The sequence below is a fragment of the Artibeus jamaicensis genome, unplaced genomic scaffold (genome assembly GCF_021234435.1).
Source record: "Artibeus jamaicensis isolate MK-2021 breed Jamaican fruit bat unplaced genomic scaffold, CSHL_Jam_final contig_1832, whole genome shotgun sequence".
Classification (NCBI taxonomy): domain Eukaryota; kingdom Metazoa; phylum Chordata; class Mammalia; order Chiroptera; family Phyllostomidae; genus Artibeus; species Artibeus jamaicensis.
This window is the reverse complement of record NW_026521362.1, coordinates 5,470,816-5,486,168: the sequence shown is the minus strand read 5'-3', so window position 1 is coordinate 5,486,168 and position 15,353 is coordinate 5,470,816. Positions and strand designations below refer to the sequence as shown.

The window sequence follows — 15,353 nt, the reverse complement described above, 5'->3', positions numbered from 1 at the left end:
ACTAAAATTTTTTCCAATAAGGCAGACTTGTTTGCAGGTTAATCTTCATGTATGTACATTTCTGTGCAGGAGGAACAAATGAAGAGTGACATTGCCATTACTCAAGATGTTACCGAAAACTGTGGTATGGAAGAACATCTTGAAAAGACTTCCCTTTCAAATAATGAATGTGGTTCTGTTGAAGAGATCAGTCTAGGAATACTGAGCAATAATGATGATGCCAGGAAAAAGGCTTTAATTTCATCAAAGAAAATGTCGACTGAATGTGCATCCAGTGCAGAAAACACTTCTGTTGCCAGCAGTAGTAGCTCAGTTTCTAAGGCTACCATTTCTGGAACACTACTACAGCCTACAAGTCGAAGGCAAAACTTCATTACTTTGGAGAAGTTTGATAGTTCAGAAAACAGACCTTTTAGTCTGTCCCCCTTGAATAATGTGACATCAACTGTTACAGTGAAAAATAACCAAGAAGGCATGACTAAAACAGACATTCCACTAAAAGCAAAGAAAAGAGAAGTGGCTCTTTCAAGATCTGATTCTGAAAAAATAGTGCACGGGAATAAGCGAACAGGCCTAAGGTCCAGTAAAGCTGAACAAACAGGGAATAAAAGATCTAGGCTGTTAATGAGATCTGATCAGGAGAAAAATACACAGGAATCAATTGAAGACGTGGTAACCTTAGAAAATAACACAACTGGTTTGCTTAATCAAACAGAATGTGTGTTAGATAATCAGGGTTACCTCTCTGAACCTGCAGTGGAACGTGAAGATGCAATGCTTAAACCAACAATAGAAAATGCTTTATCAGAAAATAGTACTGTAGAGGAGAAAACCTTTGGAAGTAATTTGGAATCCAAAGAAAATACACCCCCAGCCATAATACCATCGGATCAAATAGTAAATGAAGATAGTCATGTTCAGATAACTCCTAATCAGAAGACCCTTAGACGATCTTTAAGGAGACGTTCAGATATATCAGAGGCTACCGCTGATAGCCAAGATAAAGAAAATAATCACCAAAAAAAGGAAAAACGTAAGGAAGAAGAAAAGACTCCCCAGAAGAGTCCATTACATGTAAAAGATGATGTGTTACCTAAGCCAAAAGTGACTCCTGAACAAAGTGTACAGGAAAATTTAACTGAGAAAGATAATTTACATCAGAAGACTTTTGGGGAAACTAGCACTAATGTTGAAATTGACAAAAATAGAAGAAAACTAGACCTTGAAAATATTAAGTCTGAGGGAGATACTACTACCCAGGACAATACAGATAAGTCCTTTGAGAAACCAGTAAGGGGACGAACACGATATCAAACAAGAAGAGCATCCCAGGGTTTACTTTCCAGCATCGAAAACTCTGAATCTGATAGTTCTGAGGCAAGGGAAGAAGGTTCTAGAAAGAAGAGATCTGGAAAATGGAAAAACAAAAACAGTGACAATGTTGACATTGACGATAAAGAAGAGAAAATAGAAAAACAAGAATGTGTAAAAATTGAAAATCAGACACATGATTATAAAGCAAGTTCTGAGGTGGACATAAAATCTCAGATTTGTGAAAAAGATGAAAGTAATACTGTAGCTCTTAAAGATTCTGTTCTACCTTCAGATGTATTGCAAGCTTGTGATCTATCAAATACTTACGAAGGAAAAAATAAGATGAACAAATGTGAAGAACTTTCCTTTTCAAATTCTTCTGTATCAGAGTTAAATCTAAGGACTAGAAATGCCAATAAGAGATTACATAAGCAAGATTCCATAGAAAATAACAATGTGGAAGAATGCTCAAAACTAGGGGTGTTGGACATTTCTTTGGCTTCTGAAAAAAGTTTTCAAGCACCTGAGTGCCGACACAAGAGAAGTAGGAGGGTTAGAAGATCTAAAGGTTGTGATTGCTGTGGAGAAAAATCACAACCTCAAGAAAAGTCACCCCTTGGGTTAACTAATAGAGAAAATTACAATGTAAAGGTCAGTGAAACCACAAAGATAGATGTGCACATGCCTCTGACTGTGTCAGAGACTTCTAAAGCTGATATCTACTCTGAGGTTAAACTTTTAGATGAGCATCAAAGTGTGAATTTTTATTTGGGTCTCAAAGAGGAGAATGATACTGTTAGTGATTCATTAATTGTACCTGAAACTGAGTTGGAAGAAAATAATCAGTACTCTCTTCCTTCTGAAATAATAAATTTCAAAGAAGAAGCTTGTGATACGGATTCTAAGAAAGCAGTAGCTATTGAACGCCAAGAGCCATCCAATAAAAAATGTAAAACTGTTGACCCATGTTTAGGTGACTCCAAAGATGATAATTCACTAGAAGGTTCTACTTTGGAGATGAAAGGAGAGCCAGAGGCTACCCTGAAAAAGGACATAAGTACAGAGAACATTGTTAATGTTGAAGCAGATGCATGTAAAGTAAAAGCAGAACTCAATCCAGAAGAGGCGGAAGCTGTGGAATTGGATGTGGAATGTGGTGATAAATCAGAAGTTAACTTCTCCGAACAAAAGAATGCCAATGCTGGTATTTTTAAGGAAGAGGGAACAGAGGAAAAGAGGAAAAGAAGTGATGAATCTGAAGTAAGTGTAGCTGAAGTACTGAATGGTGAAGAAATAGTAAGTGAGGAATTTAATTCAGCCATTGGTCATCCTGATAATACCACACCTGTAAAAGTAGGAGCTCACATAGAGGTTACTGAACAAACAGCAGTTGGGGGACTAGATGGCAGAAACAGTGAACCTGATACAGGCTCATCTGAAATGGAAAATTGTGAAGAAAGATCAGTTGGTGAGGTGAATGCAGAAACTGACCATATTAGTAAAATGGAGACCAGGAACTTGACTACAGAAGCATCAAAGCCTGTAGAAGCGGAAACAAACAAAATGAATATAGAAATTGACAATTTTGTTCCTAACACCCTTGAGACAATCACTGAAGAAGGAAAGGTTAATTCTAATAACACTGAAGCAGACATTGTACTTAATAAACCAGAAGAAATAAAATTAGATGACAGTCAAGTGAAAGTGGAAAATGATGGTGAAGTTTTACCGGAAGTTCACCGTAGTTCAGAGAAAGTGAAGGAAACATCACAATCGCTGACATCTGAAAGAGCAATCTCTGGACTGATAACAGAAGACAATAATACATCTCCTCAAAAATTAAACGAATTTGATCCTTTCCTTTTGTCAGCAACTGACAGTCCTAGCAGTATGCAGGCACGCTGTTTCTGGTCTCCTTCAGCTTCTCCGTCCAGCAGCATTTTAAAGAGAGGACTAAAAAGACCCCAAGAAGATGAGGTCTCATCACCTATGCCCAAGGTAAGGGTTTGAGGCTCAATATTATGTTTAATTAGAATATTTTGGCCAAATGGTGACACCTGGTGAATGACAGAATATAGACTACTGTGACCACTTGCTTTGAATGTAATGTATACCATGATGTCTAAGAAAAAGGGCAGGTAGAAAGACAAGTGTTCAAAAAAGGATACTTAAGTCCTTAGGTACTCAGGTATTCCTGGACACTAAAAACCTTTATACAACTATGAACATTGTTTACCATTTTCAAAATGGATGAGAATTTCTTATTTCTTTGTGGTTTTTATAACATATTGAAAAGTAAATTTAGAATCTGATAAAGCAGCTTTTAATTAGCCCTTGTGTGTACTAGAAGATTATGCTATTTCAACATTCAGGTGTTTGTGTAAACTCTTTATTTCCAGACCTTGTCTAAATAAAAATATTTCTTAGGCTGTGCCCTCATCAAGCTCTGGATGTAATTTCATTTATAATTATTTTTTCTTCATTAAACCATTAATACTAGCCTTGGTGTGGCTGCTTTATTCTTAGGTGTAGGACTTCCATTCAGCTAGATTTTGGGGGGGGTGGCTCTGTAACGTAGTTGTATTTTTGGTGTGGTCATACGAGTACTGCAGTTATGAAGACCACCATCTTAAATTGATTGTACTATTTACAGTAGAGGAAATTGTTCATATATACAAACATGTGTAAAGATACAATGATCCTAACAATTTTGCTTTTAGCAAGCATATTGTGAAGATTTTCTGGATATACCAAAAATTTTTATACTAAGAATTCAGAGATCAGTCCGTGGAAAGACATCACCTGTTTTGAGTTTTTTGTTTCTTTCTTTTGGTTTGGTAGCTTTTCCTTTTTTTTTTTTTTATAAGTATTTTATGTTTTAATTACTTAGGCCATAGGAGTAGTTCTTGAAAAGTTTATGAAGATACAGTGCATTGACAGTTAATGTCTTCATTATACTTTTATTTTATTCCCTATACCTTCTCCAAGCTTGGCCCACTGGCCTTTTTCATCAGTTCTATTAAGTACCCAGCATTCTTTCTTTATTCACATTAAAATAAAAATGTTTCTTTTTCATCCACCCCCCCTTTGGCAATCATTAGTTTGTTCTCTGTAACTATGGGTCTGTCTTTTTAGGTATCACAGCTAAGTAAAATCAGGTGGTGATTGTCTTTCTCTGTCTGACTTAGCATAAATACCCTCAGGGTCCATCCATGTTGTTGCAGGCAAGATTTCTTTTTTTTTTTGCTGAGTAATACTCCATTATGTATATGTCACATCTTTACCCATTCATCTATTGATGGGCACCTAGGTGTTGGCTGTTATAAATAATGCTTCAGTAAACATGATGTGTGTATCTTTTCAATAAATGTTTTTGTTTTCTTTAGGAAATAACCCAGAGGTGGACTTTGCTGAGTTATATGACAGCTCTGTTTTAATTTTTTTAGGAATCTCCATACTGTTATCTATAGTGCCTGTACCAATTTACAATCTCACCAACAATGTTATCAGGGTTCCCTTTTCTCCACATCCCTCTCCTCTCCTTCCCCACCCCAGAAGTTATTTGTTAGATTTGTTTGTGGTAGTCATTCTGACAGGTGTGATGTGGTACCACATTGTGGTTTTGATTTGCATTTCTCTAGTAATTAGTGATGTTGAGTGTCTTACAAGTCTGTTGGCCATCTGTATGCCTTCTGGAGAAATCTCTGTTAAGGTCCTCTGCCCATTTTTTAATTGGATTATTTTTCTGGTATTAAAATTGTATGAGTTCCTTTATATAATATGTATGTAGACCTCCTTATCAGATATATTATTTGCAACTATCTTCTCCCATTCCATAGGCTGTCTTTTTGTTTTGTTGGTGGATGTCTTCGCTATGCAGAAACTTTTTAGTTTAATGTAGTCCTGTTTAATTAGTTTTGCCTTTGTTGCATTTACCAGAGGAGGTATAACCAAAAATATATTCCTAAGACTGATGTCAGAGAGTTTACTGCATGTAGTTTGTTCTTGAAATTTTTAGTTTCAGGTCTTACATCTTTAATCCATCTTAAGTTTATTTTTGTATGTGGTGAAAAAGAAAGTGGTCCAGTATTGTGTGTGCGCGCGCGTGCATGTTCTCTCTCAACACGATTGAAGAATCTGTCTTTACCTCATCATATATTCTTACCTCCTTTGTCGTAGATTGACTATAAGTGAGGATTTATTTCCAGGTCCTTGGTATGTTTTAGATTGTTAATATAAATTAGTTGTGTCTGATTTGATTGTATCATATTTAATTTTTATTTAGGCAACAGTATAATATTGTTTTCTATAGTAGACACATACAGAATCTGCGAACTGTTTTGGAAATCAAGACTAGGAAACATTTATGTACATATTTAACGATGTAAGTGCTGTTGTATGTTTATATTAAATAATGAACATACTGTAAGAGTTAGAAGAGATTAAAATAACTTCAAGCTGGAGTTAAGAAACAAAAATTGCCGCCCAATTGCTCCGAGTCTGGTGCACTGAAGAGTTTTAGAACAGAGATTAGGAAGATACACCAGTGGCCACTTAGTACTGTGTCTACCTTTTTACCTGTTCTTTATAGTCATTGTAGTTAATAGTTGAGCCCATAAAGTTAGTAGAATTGGATTATACTGTTTTAGCTGTCACGTGCACTTTCATTAAGTTTCTGCACCTGTCCCTGTTTCACTCTTCATTGTTCTAGAACATAGGTTATTGGAATGACCTGTGTAGAGAATTACAGCTTTGTGCAGTTGGTTTCTAGTCAAATAAATTGAGGTTCTAAACCTACATTTTATTTTGTGGTAACCTTGTAATAGAATTTGTGATGTTCTCTTTAAAAGCTTTAGTTTTGTTGAGTAAAAACATGACCTGTGTTTTTTAGGTTCGCCGAGTCTCATTTGCAGATCCAATATATCAAGCAGGATTGGCAGATGACATTGATCGGCGGTGTTCTGTTGTTAGGGCGCATTCTTCAAATAGTTCTCCCACAGTAAAAACTGCTAAAACTTCACCTACTGCACAGTCTAAGGTAAGCTGTATATGTATGCATAGAATAGTGTTGCTTAATTTGTCTTGAAATTAACTAAGAAAATTCGTTTGGATATATTCTTCTTTTGTCTACTTGATAAGCAGACAAAAGGAGGTAGGAGACATTGATGACCCTGCAAGTAATTATGTACTTTATTACATTTTAGATCTTCTGAAAATATTAAATTATTGCAGTCTAAGTTGTGGAAATAAAGTTGTAAAATTGTAGTTATCTAGGGTTCTGAGTTTGTTTTCTCTCCTTCTATCTAGCATAATACTACTTCAAGCAAAGGATTTCTGTTCCCAGGATCACGTAGCCCTAAATTTAAGAGCTCAAAGAAGTGTTTAGTAAGAAATGCTTTAGTTTTTATGCAATTTATTCCATGTTTAAGTAAGGTTATCTCTCTTTAATGGATTTGAAATTTATTCTAAGATTACAGAAATGGCTAAAGAATCCATACCATGCCCAACAGAAAGTATTTACCCAGCTTTAGTGAACTGTATGGCACCAGTTGACATCATTTTACCTCAGATTACATCAAACATGTGGTAAGTGGTTATTTAGGCTCTAGCTTATTCTTAAAGATGTACCCTATTTAAGAAAGCTATTTAAATGATCAAGGTTCTCATATTTAGGATTGACTTACATGTATCTTTACAAAACATTTTAGAAATAAAATTTCAGGTGAGAAGATGGGCCAGATAGAACAGTAAATCATAATGGCTAACATAAATTGTGTACTTATTTGCCAGGTGCTGTGCTGACCTCTTTGTGTACATTATCTTATTTAATCGTATAAACCCTGTAAGAGTATTAGTGTTTCCACTCTATAGTAATATTTCCACACCTAAAGCAAATTTGGAAGAAATCTAAAACTCCTTTGAAATGTATGTGTGTTTTGCCTACTTTTAAAAAATAAGCTGTATGTAATTAAAACATTTATGAATTTGGAAGATGAAGTTTACGAAGGTTAATCTACCAAAGTGAAGCAGTCATAATGTTAGTGAAACGTTAGGCACACACTAGGTTTAGTTTGATTTTGGTGCTATTGCTTAAACCAGGCATATATGTCAGATTAAAATTTTTAGTTTTAACTTAAATGTACCTGTGCTTGTCCCCACAGGACGTTAGGTAGGCCTATATAAATTGATTTATGATTGAACTTACACCAGGAAACTCAACTAGATAAGCCCTCACAAACAGAATAAATATAAAACTACAATGACCTTCTACCTTTTTTTTCATTGTCTGTTCAGGGCAAGAGGACTGGGACAACTCATTAGAGCCAAGAATATAAGAACAATTGGTGATTTGAGTACTCTTACAGCATCTGAAATAAAAACTCTTCCTATCCGTTCTCCAAAAGTGTCCAATGTAAAAAAGGCTCTCAGAGTGTATCATGAGCAGCAGGTAAAAGCTTTCACATCCCCCCCCAAAAAAAACCTTTTACGTTAGCTATAAATCATGTATGAATATTATGAATAACCTTGTGCCACCCTAATGCTGTTGTTGTTGACAGTAGCCTGCACAGTGATGTCCCATAAGATTATAATGGAACTGAAAAGTTCCTGTCACCTACTGACATCGTGGTGCAAATGCATTACATGTTTGTGATGATGTTTGTGGGAACAAACCCACTGCACCACCAACCATACAAAAATGTAGCACATGCTGTTATGTACAGTGTGTAGTACTTGATCATAAATGACCAGTTACTGGTTTATGTATTTACTTCACTAAACTTTGTTGTTATTTCAGACTGCTCTTTTCACTTATACGAAAATATAGTTTGCTCTGAAAAAGTCTTCCAGGTTACTTGACTATATCTCTTGGTCGCATTATTTTGCTTATGCTTGATTTAATTTTACTGGTTTCTGTAGGAGCATGCTCTATAGGCTTGTAGCCTAGGAGCAATAGAGCAATACAGCGAACTTATGTAGTAGGCTATTCTGTCTAGGTTAGATGAGTATACTTTGTGATATCACATAAACAAAATTGTCAAGCACATTCCTCAGAATGTATCCCCGTTGTTAACTAGTACATGACTATAAATGATCTAGCAATACAATTATATAAATTTGTTCTTAAACTATACATGCTTAAAAAGCCCATTTAATGGCACCTTTTATTCCCTGTCCTTGTAGTCAAGAGTAACTTACAAGGTCACTTTATAATTCCACAGAGAAATCTTGGTCATTTATTTTGAACTGGTCTCACGCAGTGCACCTCTCAACTCTGAATTCTGTTCTGTCACCTTCTCTCATTCATTTATACAAAATCGGCAATTGGTTTCATGGTTGCTGTTCTTAAAACCCTGGTGTTAAAATAGAAACATTTACAAAAATTTTGCTGATTTGTAATTAATAGTATCTTGATTTTGATACCCAACACAGTTATGACTTTTTTCTTTACACTTGTTCTTTCTGTGACTTTTTTGCACATAAACATTTTGGGTCATGCATGTTTTCAGAGTTTCTGATGAAAACCAAGATTCTTCCCCTTAAAAAAGTATATATGGAGCCCTGGCTGGTGTTGGCTCAGTTGTCGCTGGTTGGATTCCCAGTCATGGCACATGCCTGGATTGCAGGCCAGGTCCCCAGTAGGGGGCGCTTGAGAGGCAACCACACATTGATATTTCTCCCTCCCTTTCCCTCTCTAAAAATAAATTTAAATAAATATATATATATAGAGAGAGAGAGAGAAAATATGTCATTTCAGAAGGGTTCACAGACTGCTGGAACCAGAGGTCTTTTATGTATCTATTAACATGCAAAATTGTTATGAGGTCTATTAAAGGTGAAAACCAGCATTGTATATTAGAATTTTTGAGACTGGAGTTTGCTAACTTCTGAAGACTTGAAAGTCCCATACTTAATCACAAATTACTTTGTGATTTAAAAAAAACCTCTGTTAGCTTTTTAAAACCCCCAAAACTGTATTACTAATTTTCAGTCTCATAGATCAAGAATTTAGTTTGTGAAGTATATTCTGTGATCCGTGGGCTCGGCGAATTGTCTCTAAAAATTAAATAATTTTTTAAAAGCTGCTTTATTGAGACATCCACATACTGTAAAATTCATTGCTGCCACCCCCTCCCCCCCAACACACAATTAAGTGCTCTTTTTTAAAGAATGTTTACAAAGTTATACAACCACCACTTGTGGTCTGATTTTAGAACATTTTTATCACTCCAGGAAGAAACCTTTACAGCTATTAGCATCCTTATTTCCAACCCCCTAGGCAGTCATTCATCTTTTACCTCTGTAGCTTTGCCTTTTGCAGGTGTTTTGTAAAAATGGGGTCATATAAACTGTGGCCTGTTATGACTTCCTTTCACTGAGCATAATGTTTTAAAGAATCACATGTAGTTGTTTGTGTGTTTTAAGTAGAACATAGTTTCTTAGCAGTATTTGCTAATCTAATAATAACTTGATGGGCTATCATATTCTATTCTGGTGTTAGTACTATTGTTAGCCCTATTAAAAATAACTGAATTTGTTGGTTTTGGTTTTGTTTTTACTGGTCTGAATGTATAATCAAGGTGAAGTCTCGTGGATTAGAAGAGATTCCAGTTTTTGATATTTCTGAGAAAAATGTAAATGGAACTGAAAATAAACCTCTCTCTTCTGATGAAGAAAGACTTGCTTCAGGTATATTTTAGCAAAGTGACATTATTTTATTTACAAGAGCAGCTGACTTTCTTGAATTTATTATGCTTTTAGTTTTAATATTATGCCTTTTGAATTATACAAGTTTTTCTTTTTTGCACTAGTTGCCAAGTACTTAACTCATTTTACTTCAAGTAAAGTCTAGTTGCTATTTTCTAATTGTCAACTCTACTTCACTGAGGTCTAAAGTAAGTATATGAACTAAGTATTATGTTATGGTCATACTTTTAATAAAAATGAAGTAGTCTGGCAATTTCTTGAATGGTACAGAATAAGCTGTCATAGATTTTCCTGATGTCTGATTTCTTGAGGAACCGGGTACATACTTTAGCCTGAAGTTTCCGTTTGAATCTTAGGCACATAAACTTATTAACTTGGAAGGGAGATATATACAATTTAAGTTTTATCTGAAATAGATCTAATTGTGCCTTTTTTTTCTCTTTTAGATTTAATTGATCCTATTGCTTTAGAGACTCCATTATGTAAAAATCTTGTGGCACAGGTTAGTGCACTTGCTCTTCAGCTGGATTCAGAGGATCTTCATAATTACTCAGGAAGCCAGTTGTTCGAAATGCACGAGAAACTTGGTAGCATGGCAAACTCCATAATAAAAAATCTGCAGTCACGTTGGAGGTCACCAGCCCATGATAATGCTGTTTAGTATTTTAAGAGAAAATTTAAGGTTCTTTTTTAATATCACTGAGTTTCTTGATTCATAAAAATTTTTTAAATGTAGCATAATTTCAGACTGAACATTTGCAAAGTTGGTAACATTTTAGAACCTGAAGGGAGATGGCTCATGTTTATTATGTAAGGTCATTTTTTTCTGTAGTATGTATTTTCTTGGCTGCTATGCATACTTTTTCAAACGTTTAAATATCTTATTGAAATGTGAAGGCAAAACTAGAAACAAGAATACATTTATTGCATTTAAACTCATGCATGTTCTGATGACACATTTTATGTAAACCTTATTTGAAGTAAAATTGGAAATTATTTGGGTTTTTCCCCCTCAACTGATAAAAGGTGTTTATACTTGATTTTTTTATTTATATTTGTTGTGCCTGCGGTTTAAGAGATTTGTTCTTGGTAAAACATCTTATGTCCTATGTAAAAGAATTAGAATGCTTTCACAGATGTCAACTTTGGACAACTTTCAAGAAAAATACCAAAAGTTTCAGCTTCTGGGTTAAAGTATTAGAGCAGAATTTATTTACTAAGATACTCATTTATTTGCATTAGCAAATATTTGTGCAGCATCATTTGCCTGTGAAAATGTACTCATGAGACATAGTATTCATTTTAAAGTGCATGACTACTTGTACATTCTGTATAAATTACAGTGTTTTTAATTTATAAATTTCAACTTTCATTAATTGTGTGACTTTCTGTAACTTCTTGTGAATACCTTTGTTTTGTTTCATAGAGACATATTTTGTATATATTCAGTACTGATATATCAGTATGGGCTATGGAAGTGCTTCATGGACTTGCTGCAGGTGTTTGTAGGATTCTGTATTCCCAAATAAAACAGCAAATAGTTTTCTACTTAGTAAATACTCTTAGTTAAAACATGAGTTTATTTTCTAAAGTAACCAGAACCGACTCAAGTGATACAAATATGAGAATGTTCCGTGACAAGTTTGCTACTTGTATATATACTTTGTATCCTTTTGGTTTGGAAGAGGGTGTCAGCCACTAGAAAGCATGCCTCTTTACATTTCTTTTTAATGGAGAGTTAGGATATTTTCATTAGAACTTGGATTATAAGAAATGTCGAATTTATCTACTCTTTTCATCCATACCTAAAGCAAACTTGGAAGAAATCTAAAACTCCTTTGAAATATGTATGTTTTGCCTACTTTTAAAAAATAAGCTGTATGTAATTAAAAATTCATAAATTTTACTGACTAGATTAGTGCCTGACTTCCCATATTTGTTTTGACTTTTAAAATAATGACAATATCTCTAATTTATTCTCTGAGTAGAATGAATGAGCAATCTCATTTTCATACTGGATTCAGAGCTAGCCCCTACTTGAAAATGCACACAGTATTCAAGTTATAGAAGGTTTAATCCTTGTGTCTCATTTAGCTCCTATATTCAGAAGGGGACCATCATCCATCCACAATAAAGGTTAGCGTTTTTTGTCATCGTAAATCCATTATCATTACAAATATTTTGGAATCTAACTTTGATAATTACATACCAAGGATGGGTTTAAAAGCAATTCTAGGACCATTGAACTGAGGATTGTAACTTGAAGAAGTAACTAATGAAAAATGAGAATATTTTTAACAATTATAATTGCAGCTTATATTGTCTGTTATTGCACAAATAATGTATGACAGTAAAGAGGCATATAAGTTTTTAGTGGACAAGTGTATATGTGTGTTTGGAGGAGTCAGTTATTTCATGACTGCATATTTTAATATTTGTGTGAACCTGACTTACTTGGTGTTAGAATGAAGGTCTTGGGAAATGAACAGTATAGCAGAAAACTGTACCAAAATGATTAACATTTATCATTTATTATTTAGATCATTGAATTTGATACAGTCACAGATATTAATTGAAAAACATTGTCATTCAACAAGGATATATTTTAAAATACTTGAGGGCAAAAACTGTTAGCTAAGTCTTTATCATTGATATAAATGTATCTTTGAGGAACTTTATTTTCAATATTCCTGCCTTAAAATTTTCTGCAAATTTTTCCCTGGGTGATTTCTGGATAGCAAAATGCACTAATGTTCCTTGATTAGCTCCATTGTGTTGTTTCACTATTAAAGTGAAATCAGCTTTTTCAAATATTTTCTAATGGTTAATAAAACAAACGACAAATATTCATAACACTCAGATGTGATCTCTTATTATGCATTTATGAAAAGAATCTAATTGCATGCAGAAGCATAGTATAATTTTTTATGTTCCAAAGTAGATTTCGTAGTAGATTTAAATTTTCACTATTTTAATGAGCCTATCAAAAATTCCCTGCTATTTGAACAAGTTTGAAAAGCCATTGTTGAACAGTGTGTGGCTTTTGCTATTCGATACAGTAAGGGATTAGTCAGGTTAAGTAATCATGCTTTGGATAATACTACAAAAAATAAGATTTAAATCTGAACACTAAGAGAGCATGGGAATTCATGACGTTGCCCATGGATTTATTTTTATTTTTATTTTTATTTTTATTTTTATTTTTGTACAGCTTGAAGATAGTTGGGGAATTCTGTATATTAAAGAATCATGACTGCTAAGAAAGTTAGCTTGTATATTGCTTAAAATTAAAATGGCAGAGCAGAAAACAAAATTAGGGGAAAATAGGTGTACAAAGTATACAAGTAGAATTTTTTTTTTAAGGTAAAGGAAAGACTAAAACTGTAAGTGCTGTTTAAAAAGCTGGGTTAGTGAAAATTTAACAGAAGAGGAGTGGGTCATGTTTTCCTTCAATGCCATGTCTTCCAATTTTGACTTGGTAGTCTAGTAAGAAAGGCCTAGGTTCCATTTCATATTCTTCATTATCAACTTTTTAGGGAGATCAGTTGTAAATGTTATTAGGTTAAGACTTGAGTACGAGGGAAGGAGCTATTTGCTCATTTATACAACGCATGTCCTATTTATTCTCAAGCCTTTAGAAACGTCTTGTGTTTTTTATACAAACAGAAGTTTTTACTTTTAACACAGTGCTTCTCAAACTTGCATTAATGTGTGAAAATGGTGATTCTGATTCAGTAGGTCTGTGGTGGAGCCTGATGATTCATTTCAAAAAACCTAACATGACCCATACAAAATACTGATGTCTACAGATTATACTTGTAGGTAGACTGAAGAAGCATTCAGCTGTGAGTTCGGTTTTGATAGCCCAAGCACATTTAAGTTCTTAGAATTATTGCCACAAAAAATAAAAGCTAGTCCTTTTTTTTTAAAAAAAAACTTTTTCAAATTTATGAATTGGAGACGGAGAAGACTGGTCTTGAATACTTCAGTTTAAAGTTCAGATTGTAAAGAAAAAAGTAGAATTTGGCCTCATTTGGAGCCTTTTTAGTATGGAAGATTGATGTTTTTAAGTAGGCAAGTAGTGAAGTATTTGATGTTTCAAGGAGTCTTACTAAGCATTTTGGACAATGAGTCCTACGGTTATGTGTGGATTGTGTTGTATTTTCATATATATATAAAGGTAAATTTTAAAATATTCAAGATGACATTTTGTCTCTAAATGAGTCTTCTAAGTCATGGGACTTCATTATTTTATTCATAAACACTGATAACAGACCACCCCTGAGATTAATTTGGCAGTAAAAGCTAGCAATGCCAAAATAAGTGTTATGTGGTTGAAATTCCCATTGTAAAGTGCAGTTACAAAGACGGTTGACCAATGGTATTCTCTAAAAAATGAGTTTTTCTTGGCATTTTGTTAAAACATTGTATTACCCTCACATTTAAATACTTTTTTTTTTTTTTGTAAGAGCTCCCCTCATCCAAAGCACTTAAAATGTTATCAAAATATAGTCAGCAGTTAAGTAATGTATTAATCAAAATTTATTGACTGCTTGGTCTGTAAAACAAATCTGGCTTTGGTGGTTTCTGGTGACCTGATTAATACATATGTTACATGCCAGGCTTTGTGTGTTGCTTTTTGAAAGTATCCATTAAAATCTGAGTTCATGTGAATTTGAAGATGTATAGATACTTAGTGGAACAGCAGTCTCACAGAATTATGAGTGTTTATTCAGTTCTTAGAATAGAATGTTAGATTTTTCCAGTGTGATCTTAACCATTTTCTCCTTCATATACCAAGCCTTTCACCAAGAACAGTTCAAACATGAAGTGCCAAGCCGTAAACCCTCACTCCCCTGAAATACACTGTTAGAATACAAGAAAATCTTTTTTTACCTGAGAGTACAAAAAAATTGAAGACAGTATTTAAATTGATGTCACAGTGAAGAAAAACCTACCTAGTTTTTGTCCTTAACACAGAGTAAACATTATCTTTAGGCCACGGCATACTGTTTTTCACTCGTGGGTTAAAACAACTTACTAGACAACAGGTTTATATGCTGGTAAAGATTAATGTGCTGATAAATGATAAATTTTTCAACAAAAGGCAGCATTCGTTTTTAAATGGATAAAATGCACATAAGGTGAAAGTTTACCTTCAAAGTAGTGTTGTGGAATATAGTGTAAGTTACTATGATGCTTAATTGAACATTAAAAGTATTTTTATAGAATGGGAACTTTGAAATAGAAAAATGGAATTAGGAACAGTCACTTTTAAATATAAAAGCAAAGATAGCAGTCTTATCTAGTATAGTTTTATAGAGCAGAAGATG

General features: G+C 33.9%; 1 protein-coding gene across 7 annotated transcripts in view; it reads left to right on the top strand.

Annotated features, from left to right (window-relative positions):
• RIF1 (replication timing regulatory factor 1) overlaps positions 1-14,016 on the top strand; it is a 64,304-nt gene extending 50,288 nt beyond the window's left edge. For 6 of the 7 annotated variants that reach the window (XM_037131317.2, XM_037131316.2, XM_037131318.2 and 3 more), the window contains 7 exons: positions 70-3,312; positions 6,206-6,352; positions 6,622-6,699; positions 6,785-6,900; positions 7,609-7,762; positions 9,894-10,002; positions 10,467-14,016. In XM_037131317.2, the coding sequence (XP_036987212.2) occupies positions 70-3,312; positions 6,206-6,352; positions 6,622-6,699; positions 6,785-6,900; positions 7,609-7,762; positions 9,894-10,002; positions 10,467-10,681 (4,062 nt within the window). In that variant the 3' untranslated portion in view covers positions 10,682-14,016. The remainder of the gene's footprint in view (positions 1-69; positions 3,313-6,205; positions 6,353-6,621; positions 6,700-6,784; positions 6,901-7,608; positions 7,763-9,893; positions 10,003-10,466) is intronic. The other variant, XM_037131321.2, reaches the window with a different exon arrangement.
• The last annotated feature ends 1,337 nt before the right edge of the window (positions 14,017-15,353 follow it).